This window comes from Aotus nancymaae, unplaced genomic scaffold, assembly GCF_030222135.1.
Source record: "Aotus nancymaae isolate 86718 unplaced genomic scaffold, 86718_ANA_hifiasm-v0.15.2.pri h1tg000089l, whole genome shotgun sequence".
In the NCBI taxonomy this organism is placed as follows: domain Eukaryota; kingdom Metazoa; phylum Chordata; class Mammalia; order Primates; family Aotidae; genus Aotus; species Aotus nancymaae.
This window is the reverse complement of record NW_026988504.1, coordinates 17,815,246-17,830,973: the sequence shown is the minus strand read 5'-3', so window position 1 is coordinate 17,830,973 and position 15,728 is coordinate 17,815,246. Positions and strand designations below refer to the sequence as shown.

At 41.4% G+C, this 15,728-nt stretch overlaps 3 protein-coding genes across 6 annotated transcripts in view; 1 reads left to right on the top strand and 2 right to left on the bottom strand.

The window, feature by feature from the left end:
- Positions 1-1,500: 1,500 nt before the first annotated feature.
- On the bottom strand, positions 1,501-8,217 carry DDX5 (DEAD-box helicase 5). The gene is made up of 13 exons (XM_012453877.3): positions 7,985-8,217; positions 6,602-6,767; positions 6,146-6,242; positions 5,910-6,043; positions 5,728-5,793; positions 5,355-5,496; positions 5,109-5,269; positions 4,847-5,019; positions 4,325-4,435; positions 4,038-4,099; positions 3,887-3,946; positions 2,421-2,645; positions 1,501-2,210 (listed from the first exon to the last, which is right to left on the bottom strand). The coding sequence occupies exons 1-13, from the start codon at positions 8,026-8,028 to the stop codon at positions 1,807-1,809; spliced, it is 1,845 nt and encodes a 614-aa protein (XP_012309300.1). The 5' UTR covers positions 8,029-8,217; the 3' UTR covers positions 1,501-1,806.
- Positions 8,218-8,651: 434 nt separating this feature from the next.
- CEP95 (centrosomal protein 95) overlaps positions 8,652-15,728 on the top strand; it is a 38,592-nt gene continuing 31,515 nt past the window's right edge. For 2 of the 4 annotated variants that reach the window (XM_012453876.3, XM_012453875.3), the window contains exons 1-3: positions 8,656-9,014; positions 10,481-10,609; positions 12,005-12,112. In XM_012453876.3, coding sequence (XP_012309299.1) covers positions 8,996-9,014; positions 10,481-10,609; positions 12,005-12,112 — 256 coding nt within the window. In that variant the 5' untranslated portion in view covers positions 8,656-8,995. Of the gene's footprint in view, positions 9,015-10,480; positions 10,610-12,004; positions 12,113-15,728 lie in introns of all 4 variants that reach the window. The other 2 variants (XM_064369648.1, XM_064369650.1) reach the window with 2 other exon arrangements.
- On the bottom strand, positions 15,249-15,710 carry LOC105718226 (mitochondrial import inner membrane translocase subunit TIM14-like). Its single transcript, XM_064369482.1, has one exon. The coding sequence runs from the start codon at positions 15,684-15,686 to the stop codon at positions 15,336-15,338; it is 351 nt and encodes a 116-aa protein (XP_064225552.1). The 5' UTR covers positions 15,687-15,710; the 3' UTR covers positions 15,249-15,335.

Sequence of the window (15,728 nt, the reverse complement as noted above, 5' to 3'; positions counted from 1 at the left end):
TAAAAAGAGGCAAGCTAGAAAGTGAAACAGTATTGCTGGAAAGCAAATATAGTAATTAACTGCAAAGCTGGGTACTACTGCCAGGTGTTTTCCACTTTCAGGAACTCACACCAGGTAAGAGGCCTATACGCAAATAAATAAGAGAGAGAATGGGGAGAAAAATCACATTTATTAGTTAAGACAACCACAGGCTGGACACAACACACATGCTAAAAAGTGGACTGTCTTTTAAAACTTCAAAGGTAAATAGGTAAATGTTTTCCACAGTCCCACAGTCATTTCAGTAAGTGTTCACAAATTAAAAGGCCCACGGTTAGACATTAAACAGTAAAATATGTAATAAATGCTCCAACCTACCCGCCTCCCACAAAAGCTGCTTCTAAGTTTAAAACCATGAATTTGACTAACCATGCCACTGAAAACCATCCAGGTTACTAGAGGCTGAATTAGTTTTCAATGTCTAAGTTCTAGAAATATCACTCCCCATCCCAGCCCGAGCAAAATCTAACTTTACACTTGACATAAGGCATTAACAATTAAAGCCTCAGTTCAATAATCAGAATTTAAATGAAGTCTCCTTGAGACCTCTCTTCTGGCAAAAGACACATATCTCAGACTCTGGGAAAACATTCAGACCCATTTCTAGCTATTACTGAAATACATGATCAGAAAGTTAGGTTGGTGAGCCAGTTATATCTAAAGCTATCCCCTGGGTCTAGCAATAAACCCATGTTGAATCTAACATGAAAACCTGTATTCACTGTGCTTTTGGTTATGTTGCCTCCTGATTAGCCATTAATTTTAATGAGGTTTTTTCCTTGTGTTATTCGAGTAATGAATAGACCTTACAGTTTGAAGATCTCTAGAATTCCCTGAATTATTGGAAAGACATTCATGACTCCCAGTGTGTCTAAAGTGAAAAGAGCCCCAGGGAGCCTGTGAAAACTAGAATCTACAAGTAACCTGCACTAAGGACATTGTGCAAATTCAATCAAGGAGACTCAGGCTTAGCTCTTGGTCATCCTAAAGGACTAGTCTTTCCCAGGTTCATTCAACATTTCAGTAATTCACAGTATAGCCAAGAGCATGGATATAAATGTCGTGAAAAAGCCAGTTATTTGGAGCTTTTTAAATTATAAATTTGCAAAACAAAGTCATCCACGTTCTCACATTATACAGATGACTTTGTATCTATTTTACTATCTTCTCATTTAACCATACTAGCAAATAAGGAAACAGGCTATTAAAAATGACTCCCCTGATGCTGGGAGCTAACAAAGCTTTTATCCAATTTATCCATAATTAAAAATTCACCTAAATCAACTCATTTTGACTCCAGCAATATGAATTGCTCATTGTAAAGAAGGGCCTTCTGATTCCCCGCCGCCTCCCAAATCAAATAAAAAGGAGCAATCATTTGTTTTCATGATTAAAAAAAAAATAAATCATCTAAGCCAAGTTTACATGACATATGTAAAATAAAGTACAATTTCCACTTAATTCAGTCTTCAAATATTTTTTATTGGAAGGCCATGCATTGCCTTCATTTATTGTATTTCAAATCACTGTACATTTACTTTTGTGAAAACACTGCCTGCATTTTCTAGTACAAAAAAAACCTAAAAATTGTTTCAGGAATGTAGAGAAATATCCAACTTAAATAGCGAAAAAGTGCACCATAATTACTGCTGCACTGCAGTCATTTCTGCAATTCCCATGTTTCTTAAATAACTATCATCTCGTCTGATAACACACAATATAAAGAGCAATTATGAAAAACAGACATTTACATATACTTCTAAAGTCTTATTGAGAATATCCTGTTGGCATTGGATAACCAATCATAGGTGCAGCTGCAGTAGCAGGATATGCATATGCCTGTTGGTTCATACCATTGTGCATATTTGGAACATTACTTCCGTATTGCTGAGTGCTATCATAACCATTCTGGTAAGTCCCTGTTGGATTACCAGTCCTAAAACTGGTCTGTATACCAGCAGACACAAAATTACTTCCAAAGCTCCCATTGGTGTAATTTGCAGCACTGTAAACACCATTCTGAGTTTTTGCCCCAAAATCTCTTTTAAGCAGGCTAGAGTAACCTCTGTCATAGTTTTCCCTGTCTCTAAAGGTATTAAATCCACCCCTTTTGCCCGCAGAGTATCTGTCCCGACGGTCATCCTTCATGCCTCCTCTACCCCTGGAACGACCTGTCAAGAGAACAATTGCAAATTGATCAATTATGTCTATGACACAAGTCATTGCAGACAGAAAGAATTTTATCTATTCATTGTAGGTTTGAAATGCATTTTACAAGTTTTCACATTCAAGGTTTTACTCACCCTCCAATACCATTTAAATGGATTTGTAGACAATGATGTGACTTATAACTACCAACATTTCCTATCAGTCATCCTTACCTGAACCTCTGTCTTCGACCAACTGAAGCAACTTGGGATTAATTGCTTGATTAGCTTCACGAAGCACAGAGATAAGGTCGCTCACTTGCTTTATGTTATTAGGTGTAAAGAAAGTGTATGCTGTGCCTGTTTTGGTACTGCGAGCAGTTCTTCCAATTCGATGAATATAATCCTCTGAGGAGTTAGGGTAGTCATAATTGATGACAAATTTCACATCTTCCACATCTGTAAGGTGTTGCAGTGTGGCAAAATAGCAATGTACGGAGTTTTGCACACCACAACAGCCAGACCAAAAATAAAAAGTTAGACAATTGTATTCCCAAGAAGGTACGGGCTGCAAAAAATACAGTTAAAATGGTTATCCATTCCCTGTAGGAATACCATTTGAGATTGAAAAAAGAAAAAAAAGCACATGTCATCTGTGTTAAGTCTTCACCCACCCAATGACAGACCCTGTGAAAAGGAATGTGTATTCCCTAGCACATTCCCAAATCAGCAAGTTCCCTTACAGATCATCAAGTGACATCTGAATGCTTCTGCGCAGTAGGGCCACTTAAAGTTTCACAGCAACCTCTTCATGTGCTCATTTTGAGGACCTTGAAACAAAAAAATGTACACGGTCCTTTGCATTACACATTTATCAGAAGTTCAAAATTCTCTGGCCACACTGCTTGTCTTGCCAAGACCTTACAACCGCAGCTGCAAGAAAACATACCTGTCCCCCAAAAGTTGTTTTTATGCACTGTGTCTCGTCTAGGCAAGCACTTCCAAGAAGCCAGGATTCACTTGAGAATGTGTCTCTCTCTGGCAGGTCTCGACATGACGACTACTGTGTAGGTGAGGGAGGAACTTTCAAAGCACTTTCTTTTCCCACTGACTTAAGTGTGAGAAGTTGCTCCTGTCTACATCTCATGTGCCAGTACTCACCAATTTGTAAAAGGCTTTAGTACCTTTTAAAGCTGCTCTCTCCATTTCAAACTTGAACAAAAATTTCATTGAACATTGAAGTTTGGAAATATTTCTTCGACATTTCAGCAAACTCACTGAAACTCAAAGACCCACAGATCACAGTGAACAGTCTGAAACAATGCTGTACCATGGCAGTCATGCAAAGCATGGGACAGAAGAAATACCACGGCAGTGAACTGTGAGGATAACTTCCTTATTTTCCCTCGGAGAGAACAGTTTACGGGGCAGAGGTGGTATGTTCTGCCTTTTGAAGATTACTGGCACACGTTCAGCTTTTCACCTCTCTAATCGACTGGAAGCAGCCAGCCGATCACTAGTCCTCCATCCCCCTCGAGTCCTCCGATTGTCATGCCTAGGCCTTGCCACAAAGACTGCACCTTTATGTGAAAAAAAACTTAGAAAAAATGCAGAGGTTAAAGAAAGCAATAAACTTTCTTTAAAAAAGTCAAATGGAGATCTTCTGGGAAACCAAGCCATGAATGCGAGTTTGTACTAACCTAGCCCTCTGGAGGCCACATCTGTAGCAATCAGAATAGGAGCTTTTCCATGTTTGAATTCTACAAAAAGGAAGGCATACAAATCATCAATTATCTGAGCAGAATTCTAGCTAGATTAAGGAGGGGAAAAAGCTTTATTTGAAATATTTACCATTTAGAACCCAGTCACGCTCTTGTTGACTCTTGTCACCATGGATACCCATGGCAGGCCACCTAAGTTAAAAGACAAGTTGTATTATAAAACTTACATTGAAAACCTCAAGACTCAACTGCTTAATCACTTTATTCACAGATCTCTTTAATTTCACCACACATAACATACATCATTTTACCTATACTATCAGATATGAAACTTAAATCAACTATTCCTGATCCAAGTTTGCCCTTTCCTAAGCTCAGTTCTAATAAATGTGCTTCAATGCAGGAGCCCACACATACCCATCTCTCCTCATTTTTCTGGTAAGCTCATCACATCTTCTTTTGGTCTCAACAAAAACAATGGTTTTATTCTCCTTCTCACTCATGATCTCTTCCATTAGACGGATAAGTCTAGTAAGAGAGAAAACGAAAAGTCCTTTTTTTTTTTTTTTTAAATTGACCCTCCCCCAGAAAATCCTGAGTTTTAAAAGACCATCGCTATGGCCACACATTTACGGTCAGCAAAACATTTGGTTTAATTTACATGGTTGGAAGTCAAAGAAACACCTGCTAACCCACTTATCAAGCAGTTCGACCCTTGGTCCTTAAGTCAACCAGGGGACACATGAATTTCTTCCATAGGAGTGCTATAAATGATGACAACCAATTATTTGAAGGATTCAAGAGATTTTCAAAAGGATTAATAGGTTAACACTAAATGAAGTAGATCACACCAACTGAAATAACCTAACTCAACATCAATGATCTCTCAATTTTACAGCGAACTTGTTAGCGAACATAGCAGAGTTAATTAAAACTTACTTTTCATCCTTTTCTACATCATGACACACATCCACAATCTGAAGAATGTTGTGGTTTGCACTCAGTTCAAGGGCACCAATGTTTATATGAATATAGTCTTTCAGAAAATCTTCAGCAAGCTGTCTTACTTCTTTTGGCCAAGTCGCACTCCACATTAGAGTTTGCCTATCAGGCTAATGGATTGGGGTGGGGGTGGGGGGGAGAATTAGTATTGGACTTAAAAGCCAAAACAGAATTAATTTGATCACATATTTACACTTACTCTTATCTGATCCACAATCTTCCTTATTTGGGGTTCAAAGCCCATATCAAGCATTCTATCTGCTTCATCAAGGACAAGGTAGGTTGTTCTTCTCAGATTGGTTTTCCCACACTCTAAAAAGTCAATCAGTCTTCCAGGTGTTGCAATACAGATTTCCACACCTTTAATTGTTAAACACAGAACTGTAACTACGATACCTAGGATATTTTGCACCAATTAACAAATAAAACCTTTTTCATTATCTACCTCTTTCCAAATCACGTATTTGTGGTCCCTTGGGAGCACCACCATAGATACAAGTAGACTTCAAGCGACACGCTCTACAATATTCAGCAGCTACTTGCTGCACCTGTTGGGCCAGTTCCCGAGTTGGTGCCAGCACCAAACACTAAGGAAAGAGAAACAACTTTCAACAAACTTGGATACTAGTTTTAAACTACTAACTTATTAGTTATGCTTGCAGATCCTTTCTAAATATGTGTTGTCCAATACCCAAAGCAGCTCCAACTAAATAAGGTGAGCTAACCTCTATAAAACCACCACAAATGATTGTCTTTTGCTATGCAGTCTAAAAATCTACACATTATGCTTTAATCAAAAGATAAAAATATATACTTACAATAGGCCCATCGCCTCTTTCTAGGAATGGCTGATGATTGATGTGGACAATGGCAGGAAGCAAATACTATTTCGGGTGAAGGTGGGAACAAACAAAAATTATATTAAAATAGTCTAGTTTTTAAATTACCATTCCGTTTTCTTGCATATATCAGATCAACTCAAGAGTTTCCTCAAACTTACAGACAGTGTTTTCCCAGATCCAGTCTGTGCTACTCCAACCATATCCAATCCACTTAGAGCAACTGGCCATCCCTGAGCTTGAATAGCAGTAGGCTCAGTAAAGTTCTGCCTTGCAATAACATCCATGACATTTGCTATAGTGACAGATATTTAGTAAAAATTAGTAATGCCAAGTAAAAGAGGGGGTGGGTGGGAACCAAAGCCCAGTGGTAGATAGAACTGAAAACTAGAATTACCAGGGAAATTGGCTTCATAAAAATTTAGAACTGGCTTCGGACAGTTGTGACCTCTAACTGTAATCTCCTTGCTTCTTCTGTATGTTTCCACCTCTTGCTGCAAAACAAATTGTAACAGTCTTAAAGTTCATGGCAAACACCCCTAGCTAAATGTAACTGGTAAGCCCCTAAATTCGTAATTAAGTAACTAAAGTAGCTTTCGTTATGTGACCCACATATGAAAACACTATATGGCAAAAGAACAGTTTATTCTGTTATTCTCAACCTAATTAAGTAAAAAAAAAAAAAAATCCCAAAGCCGCCTATTTCCAAAAGTGAGTCAGAACTTTCCCAATTATGAAGTCAGAAAATGTAACTCTACCAAAATTGAATCATTTGCAAAACACTTGTCAGATTTTCATTTACTAGAATCCATTACTGAGTTACAGCCTGATGGAGCCACATGAATTTACTCACTGCTGTGCGCCTAGCCAAATCAGGGTGCTCTTGATAAAAATTCTTCTCAAATTTGGGCAGCTCATCAAGATTCCACTTCTTTTTAACTAGTTTCTCCCCAGGGTTTCCAAACTTCTTTCCAGATAAAGGTCCTGCCCTGCTTCCTCCAAATCGAGGTGCACCAAACCTGAAATGAAGAAAAAACGTTATTCACATTTTCAAATACCTAAACACAGGTTTCTGTACAGATTTGTTTACCATCCCTTAAAAAGAAGCTACAGATCACTGAAAAACGACCTCAAGAGGTTTAGTAAACCTAGCACTGTCCTTAGCGATAGTCTTTCTCTTCGCCACAGTTAACATTTCTAGTAGTCCCAAGTACACACTACTTAGGCCATGTAAACAGCCCGGGATTTATCATGTCGGAAACTTGCCGCCCAGATGCCATAATTTCGGATACACACCACTTCTTGTGGTTACTATAATCTTCCTCACCAGTCTAGCAATTAAGTATCAGGGATAACAAGGATACACGAACCGAAGAGCATCCCAACGATGTTACTCATATGGCCGTTTTCAAGCCAAAGAGCTTTGGTGTTAAGAATCGAGACAGTACAGACAGCGAGACCAGAACAAGGGTTTTCTCGCAAACACTTCTGCTAGCAAACCGAGCTGGGGGGACGCCGCGGTAGAGCTCCCAATCAACTAATCAAAATTATATAACGCAGGAAAAAAGAAAAGGAGGAGCCGGCGACTACCGGGGGAGGAGTCCCGGCCCGGGCGGAGCCGGCCGGGCGGCGTTCCCGCTGGGGCGGCGCTTCCCCCTTTGTCTCGCATTTCTCTCTGCGCCACATTTTCTCGACGCTGCCATTTTGAGCTCCTCCGCCGGGCGGGGTAACAAAGGCGCCGCCGCCATGTCCGAGGCCGGCATTTTGTACCCGCGACTCAGCCACATGGCTGATGCCGGCAATGCCGACCGCCCTCCTACCCCCACAACATCAGTGGCTTTGGAAGTGGTCCTCTCGCTCCCACAGAATGCCCGGCCACCCCAAAAACACCTCCCGAAAGGCAGAATCTAACAGCTGCTATTTCGTCCTACTCGAAGCGTCGTGCTTTCCTCCGCACAATACGCTCCCTCTGAATTCCTCCAACAGCTACCAAATGGCAGCGGCCCCGACGGCTTCCTAATCCCCACACGAAAAGTGAGCTTGAGAACACTACACCGGTAAATCTCTCCCAATCACTGTTACGTGATTATCAAAATGGCGCAAGTCTTCGAGAGACGAGGCCCCAGGAGAGTCGGGAGAAAGGCCAAGTCTGAGCCCCAAAGTCCCCGCCGGCCGCCACCCTCACCCGCCGTCCCATCCCCCACCCGCTAGGCCTGACAGCTCGGCTTCCACTCACCCTCGATCCCGGCCGCGGTCTCGGTCACTCGAATAACCCGACATGGCGTCAATGGTTGCGGTTGGTGGGGAACGAAGTACAGAGAAAAGGGTGCGACGAGTCGCTGGAATTGGCCTCGACAACGGCGAAGCCTTGCGGGTGCGGCAGCGGAGGAGGGACGGCGATGACACAAGCCGGAGCTACACGACCAGAGACCGGTGAAAATGAATGAGGTGCCGGCCGCTTTCCGGCAGCCGCTTTTATAGTCTGGACAGCCTCCTACGCCGCAAGGAACGCTGGGATCCGCTCTATGACCTAATCGCCCCGCCCCTCGCGCAGAAGCCGCAACGCCAGCCGGCGCTCCGGGATAGCCTCTCGGCCCAGGGCCCACCCACCACAGGAATGCCTCATTCTGCACTTTTTTGACCTCACTTTCTTCTCGTCTTTCCACACCTCAAGCAAGCCACCCCGCCCTTTCCCAGGCCCAGCCAGACGATAAAACAGCCCACCCAGGCCAGCCAACCCTCCCCACTCGGATATGTTTACGTCTCCAAAGAGCCCTCACGCCCGTAACCAAAGAGCAGGCGGGGACTGGCGTGTCACGTGACTGTACCACCCCGCCCACTGGTCAGCGGGCCGCACTACCTCTCCGTTGGCGTCGGCGGAGGGATACATAACGAAATAGGTCACCGGAAGTGCACTTCCAATGCCCCAGGACCCGCCTGGGCTGCCGGCTGACTTGGACCGTCCGACCCACGGGTCTGACAATCATCTACCGGGTTCTGGCCGGCGGAGAATGGTCTCTAAACTCCGCAAACCGCCGCACTGGCACGTGCTGTGAAAGGAAGTGCTCCTCTGTGACTAATCAGCGGCGAGCAGCCCTTTTGATGTCCCTCCTTCTTTCACGCCTCCTTCCCCGCGCTTGGGTTCGTTCGCTCGCCTTCCAGCGTCGAGTCTGTGTGGATTGGCCCTTCCAAGACACCGTAGCCTGCCTGGCCGTGTCGGAGTCCGAGGGCGTACTGCCTCCAAGACATGGCCGGCTCGGAGGCTGGTGAGTGTCGGCCTGGGGGTCCCAGTTGGTGTGGACTGAGGCCGTCCAGCTTCAGGGAGGCCTTGGGCTGGCCCGGACTGGGTCTAGGCTGTCGGCGGGACTTGTGACTGTCAGATACCGCGTCGCGGTGGCGGGTTCTCTGGATAGGGTCTCTCAGCTTTTCTCCTTGGCTTTGGGGCTGCGGAACAGTGATAGGCGGTGGGAGAGAGGGAGGCACTGGGGCGAACCTGGTAGCACACTCGGGGCCTGGGTTCAAAAAGAGCAACCAGAAGGGTCGTCCCCGGACTTGTCCTTCTGTGGGGTTGTCTGGCCGCTGTCCGTGTGCCCTCTGCGCCCTTGCACTGTGGGCCCTGTACCTACTTTTGTATTGGTCTTTAAAGGAACGGCACCTTAAGATTTGTTGATGCCCATGTCGCAGGAGAATAGTGGTGCTTTTTTCTCTTCAGTGCCCTCTAAAGTCATGGGCTTTGTCTAGCACCGCTTTTGAAAAGCGAATTAATTTGGTTGTCTAGGACGCTTTCATCCTTTTCGCCGGGACTGCTTACAAACCAGTTCTTACGGTTTGGCCAACTGTGAGAAATGGGCGTGGAGAGGAGGATTATGTGCGTGGAAGATACACACACTCATTTGTTTCCAGGACGTTATGTGTCCAGAATATAGTGGAGACGTTTGTTTCTAATATCAAAGGAAAGTGCTTTCCTACCAATCGCCAGTCCTTTCAGGGAACAAGTATTTTAAGCTAAGTTACCTGTGGTAGAGAAACCGTTAAACTTTGCAAATCCCAGCAATATCTGGGGGAGGGGAGTCTGAAGCATAGGAAAGGTCAACAGTATTGATAATTCTGAGCTTAGGGATGTTTTCATGTACTTCCCATATTTTCTTTCATCTAGATCAGTATAATAAAAAAGAAAAACTAATAAATGCATTAGCGTTGATGTTGTCATTATACCAGTTCTTAATAGCCTAAGTTTAATTACCACGTGTTCGGGCACTGGAGAAATCCTGACTTGCACAGGATAATTGGGGAAACACACGACCAATACTATTGGGAATTTGAAGCAACATCCATTAATGAGTTTCTAGTAACCTCGGATTATCATTAAACTGTTGTTTATGACACAGTATTCTCGTTTACTTGCAAATATGTTTTAAATAAAAACACCCATGTAATACTTACATAATTTAAGATTTAGGCTGCAACAGTAGCAGTTGAATTTGCATTATATAGTTTTGGCTATATAGAAGTTACAGCACTCTGGGAATCATTCCAAGAAATTAAATACATCTTTTCAAAAATCATGCCTTAGAAGAGTCTTTGAAATTCTATAACAGTCAAATTCCTTATCTTTACAAAGTTCAGTGTCTGGTTTTTTTGAGGGGGGCATGGTGGTTGGATTTTTTAAAATGTGTGAGTGATTTTTTTCTGGTGGTATTTAAGACTGATCTTTTCCTCTTTTTCCCAACAGAGTGGATAACCATTGCCAATAACCTTCTTTTTAAGTGTCACATACATCTGAGAATACATGAACTTCAAGACTGTGATGCTAATGTTTTTATTGCCCTTTATCAGTCTATTTTGGGAGAAAAGGTACCAGGTAAGAATGCTAAAAGGAGTAATTTTGCCTGTATCTTAGGTCAAAAGTTTTTGGTCCTTTAGGGGCTTTGGTATTTATAAAATTTCACTTTTTCTTTGCCTACATCTTTATTTTAATGTTGTATATTAAATTGTATTTAATTTTGTATACTATATAATTTAAATATTCCTTAAGGAATACCCTGATGGAACCCACTTATAATAATGGCCTTAAGCAGATCTGTTTGAGGGCTCTTGATAATCACAGCTTAATCCAATCATGCCTAATGCTTTGTGAAAGTCACATCCTTTCTGTAAATGTACCTTCAAAGGTTCTAAAATTGAGTGGAACTTGGGAATTTGTTGGATCCTGTTGCTTAACCAGTACTAGGGATAAGAATTGATGTTTGTACCTGATGAACTTAATTTCCCAAGACAGTTAAGCACATATGTCCTTTCATCTTGCTCACCATCTCACTTTGTTCAAGACCAGGGTGGTCTCCAACTCCTGAGCCTAAGTGATCCTCCTGTGTCCACCTCCCAAAGTGATAGGATTACAGCCATGAGCCACCACACCCAGCCTGTGCTGACATTTTAAATCTTTATACCAGTACTTCTAGTTGGGTATTTAAAAGGACTTACAAGGGCCAGGTGCGATGGCTAATGCGTGTAATCGTAGCACTTTAGGAGGCTGATCACTTGAGGTGGGTGGATCACCTGAGGCCAGAAGTTCAAGACCAGCCTGGCCTACATGGCAAAACCGCATCTCTGCTAAAAATAGAAAAATTACCTGTAGTCCCAGCTACTCGGGAGACTGAGGCAAGAGAATTGCTTGAGCCTGGGAGGTGGAGGTTACAATGAGTCGAAATCATGCCACTGCACTCCAGCCTGGGTGACAAAGGGAGACCCTGTCTCAATAAATAAACGTACATATATACATGTATGTAAGAACCCTCCTTGAATGCCTGCTGTGGGCGTGCACGCATGCTCTCTCTCTCGCTCGCTTGCTCTCTCTTTCTCTCTCTCTTGCTCTCTCTCTCGAAAGTAGCCCGCAGTTATGGGTTAAAGTCTCGTGTCCTCCCTTATTAGACTATTAGCATCTCTTTGAATTTAGGGACCACTTTATCTTCCTTAGCATGGTGATTCTTGTATATATGTTGGGTGTAATATTCAACTATATTCAACCAGTCAATATCCAATATTGATAAATCAGTTTAATCAGTAAATACTCAACCAAAGATTCTGCTGTGTAGAGTTCAGGATTTATTAACTTTGTTTGTACTTTATAGCATGTTCTGTTTGGGCAGAGCTTTCTTTTATAGCAGTTGAGCTTATTCAGTAGCCTAGTCAGAGACAATTAGATGAAAACTTGGCCTCTCATGGTTACAAAATTCTGTGATTTCCCCACCCCCCACAGACCTCATAGCTATTCCTAGGAGTCAAGAGGATGATGCACACAATGTACAAGCAGTAATTGATTCACTGGCCTTGGATTACCTGCAGGTCAGCTTGTCTCATATAACAGGTTGGTATATATTTAACTATCAGATAATTATGCAGTTTATTAAAATAATTTAGTAAAACCATAGACATTGTTTACTTAACCAAATGAGTGAGCTTATGGAATAGACCAAATTGTAAGATTGCACTAAGACAATCAAGTGATAAGAGGTCAGGTCCATACATGATAAGTTTTCCAGGAGAGCTAAACATTGATTTTATGATTGACCTGGGTCTGAAACATAAGTATCCTAGCTGGTAATTTGAAGTATGTTTTCTTTTTTAATTTTTTTTATTTTTTAAAGACGGGATTTCACCATATTGGTCAGGCTGGTCTTGAACTCCCAACCTCAGGTGATCCACCTGCCTTGGCCTCCAAAGTGGTTGGATTACAGGCGTGAGCCACCATGCCCGGCCTGAAGTATAGTATGTTTTTTTGTTTTTATGTTACGTTGTTTTATATATTTTTATTTTATTTATTTATTTTTTGAGACGGGGGTTTCACCATGTTGGCCAGGCTCTTCTCGAACTCCTGACCTCAGGTGATCTGCCTGCCTCGGCCTCCCAAAGTGCTGGGATTACAGGTGTGAGCCACCACTCCTGGTCTGTATTTTTATTTTTTGAGACAGAGTCTCACTCAGTTGCCCAGGCTGGAGTGGAGTGGCATAATCACAGCTCACTGCAGCCGCAACCTCCTAAGCTCAGGTGATCTCTCACCTCAGCCTTCCGCGTAGCTGGGAGTACAGGTGTGTACCACCATGCCTGGCTAATTTTTTTGTATTCTTTGTAAAGACAGAGTTTTGCCATTTGCCCAGGCTGGTCTGGAACTCCTGGGCTCAGGTGATCCACTTGGCTCAGCTTCTGAAATTGCTGGAACTACAGGCCTGAACCACTGTGTCTAGTCATGTTGTTTTATTTTAAAGCATAGTAATGCTGCCTGTTTGTGATAGCTAAAAATTAGAAACACCTGAATGTCCGTTAGCAGGGACTGATTAAATAAATCACGATAGCTGCATACAGTGGACTACTCTGCAGCTGTGAAAGATGATTGAATATGCTCTTTTGTGATTGAATGTTCCATGTCGGGGGAACAATTTCTAGCATATGTGATGTGAGAAAAATGTAGTATAATTATAATGGTAATGTGCAAAGTATGCTAGTGTTTGTAAAAACAAAGGTGTGGAGATGATATTTGCAGTTGTTTGCAATCGGAAGGACTCTTCAGAAGCATATACATGAAACTTGGAATACTAATTGCCTCCAACAAAGGGAACCTCAGGGTTGCTGGATAAGGGTACAAGAACTTTCACTGTATAATTTTTGCAGTTTTTGAATTTTGAATCATATTAGCCATTCAAAAATTTTTTGGGGTAATTAAATCTCCAAAATAAAGTGCACTATGCGTCATTCTAAAACCAAGCATACCCAAATGTATTTATAAGTCCCTATGTTATATATATTTCATTTATGTTTATCAATGAAAGATTATTCCAGTAAGTTATTTCAAGCTGATGAACGGTGGGATTCTTGAAGACTTGGAACTATAATCATAAAAAGATTTCTACTGTTGATTTATTCTTTGATAGTTGTAAAAGGAGATAAACATTAATCAGGCTAAGTCCTGATTTATATCTCTTAATTTGATACAAGAACAAAATGTTTGCAGAAAGAGTAAAATGCTGTGTCTTAATCTTTTGAATGCAGTTCTGGGTGAGTCAGTGGCTAAATCAGTTTGCAGACAATTTGAGGGATACTCCCATAGTTTCCCTCTTTTTTTGCAATTTGGAATTGCTTTATCACCCAAGTAGGACAACTTCTGGTATTTGTGCTTGTTAAATATGCTATAGCAAGGTGATAAACATATATATGTTTGTAAAACTTTAATGCAGAGCTGTCTTTGATGGATTACACCTACCCCTTGAAAAATTGTAAAACTGTTTACCTTCTAAAGAAGACTGTAAGGCAGCTTTCTATTCCTCATATTCATGTAAAACAGTTTCTCCTACATTATGAAGCACTGCATTCTGGCTGGCAATCTAAATTGCTAGGTTGTCAGTGTACTCCCCATCCTAGAAACTGAAAAGTCTTGAGTATGCCCTTGGGATATACTTAAGTATTTTTAAGCCAGAAAAACATGCCCAAAACCAATGTTTTAAACAGAAAAAACTGTCAAAAATTGTCATTATTAGTAGTAGTATAAAACGTCAAATCTCTGGTTTAGGTTTGTTTTGCATCTTTGCTGAGGTTATGAATGGCTAGATTATCCCAAATACCAATTTCTGCACAGTTTCTCCAATACTGGTATGAACTCATGAGAATCCAGACGTGATCTCCCAAAGGACAATCAGAGTGTCACAAGAGTTAGGTTACATCCATACCTGAGGTTGATTTGGAGTCCATTTCTGGTAATATTAAATAGGTCGAGTTTCCATGCTTTTTGCCAACCCATTTCTAGTCAACATTTCAACCTAAACCTTTATATTAAAAGTCTGTTATGGAGCAGGTACTGTGCTAGGCACTGTGCTGTAATCTGTGAGTGTGAATTATGAGTATGAAGTGGATATGGTAGGAGATATAGCTGTAGAGGTTGAGAATGGGGTGAGATTCAAAAAGGTTTTATATGCTGGGCTTACATTTCAGAAAGGGATCCAGAGACAGGATTTTAATCAGAAAAATGGTATGATCTACATAAAATGAGTTAACAAATATGGGGGCTGTGGTGGAGAACTTAGGAATTTCCGATGAAAATATTCCAACAAGTTTATTGGGTTTTTTGTTTTGTTTTGATATTACTCTACTGCTATAATCTTCTGAACATACTACCATTTTGGAATAGGATACCACAATCTGAAAGTATTCTCTCCTGCCATTTTTTTCCACCAATCTGGTAAAGTTCTGTTTAGCTCCTTTATATTTTGGTATAAATCTTATTAGAGATGTTTTCTTAACTCCAATTATCTTGCTTCTGCAAAAAAGGAAGGAATATGCCAGTGAATTATTAGATGCCATATTTAAAGCTTCCCTCTTTTTTCTTCAAATATAATCAGGCAGCAGGAAATTGGTGTTTTTAATATTTATAATATAATTGTTTTGCCTATATTCTTTTTTAATCTCCAAGGAGCTGTAAGTTGGTATATCACCTGTATTCTTTTTTTTTTTTAAACTGTAACTCTGAGGCATTTTATTATAAAAAGTTAATACTCATATACATAAAGTAATATGTACTTAAAATTCATGATACATTTACTTCATTTTTTAGCTTGACCTTCTAGTAGATCTTTAGCTTCATTGATTTTGGCTGCTACATAAGGAGATCCTCCTTTGTCAGGATGATTTAAAAGCATAATTCGTCGATGAGCATCTCTTATTTTCCCTTTATTGGCAGTAGGGCTTACACCTAGTATTAATGCTGCTTCCCGTTTTGTCATTTTGGGTTCAAACTCACCTCTGTAATAGCCACCACTGAAGGCAGATTTTGGTAGACTTTGAAAAATTTGTTTTACTTGAGGCTCTATATGCTTCATGGCTTGCAAAACATAATGGCCTGCAAATCCTGCAGCTGCAGTGGTCAGTCCAACTGCTACCATTGTACTGGCCATGGCTGCTGCGGCTGGGTTCCCTTGCTTCCACCGGGAGCCCAG

What these genes read in the sequence shown, in the direction of transcription:
- DDX5 (XM_012453877.3), bottom strand. Translation starts at nt 8,028, where the DNA reads ATGTCGGGTTATTCGAGTGACCGAGACCGCGGCCGGGATCGAGG. An exon ending in GATCTGGGAAAACACTGTCT is followed by an intron (nt 5,794 to 5,909) that starts GTAAGTTTGAGG and finishes CACCCGAAATAG; the next exon opens with TATTTGCTTCCTGCCATTGT. An exon ending in TGTGGCCTCCAGAGGGCTAG is followed by an intron (nt 2,646 to 3,886) that starts GTTAGTACAAAC and finishes AACACCTTACAG; the next exon opens with ATGTGGAAGATGTGAAATTT.
- LOC105718226 (XM_064369482.1), bottom strand. Translation starts at nt 15,686, where the DNA reads ATGGCCAGTACAATGGTAGCAGTTGGACTGACCACTGCAGCTGCAGGA.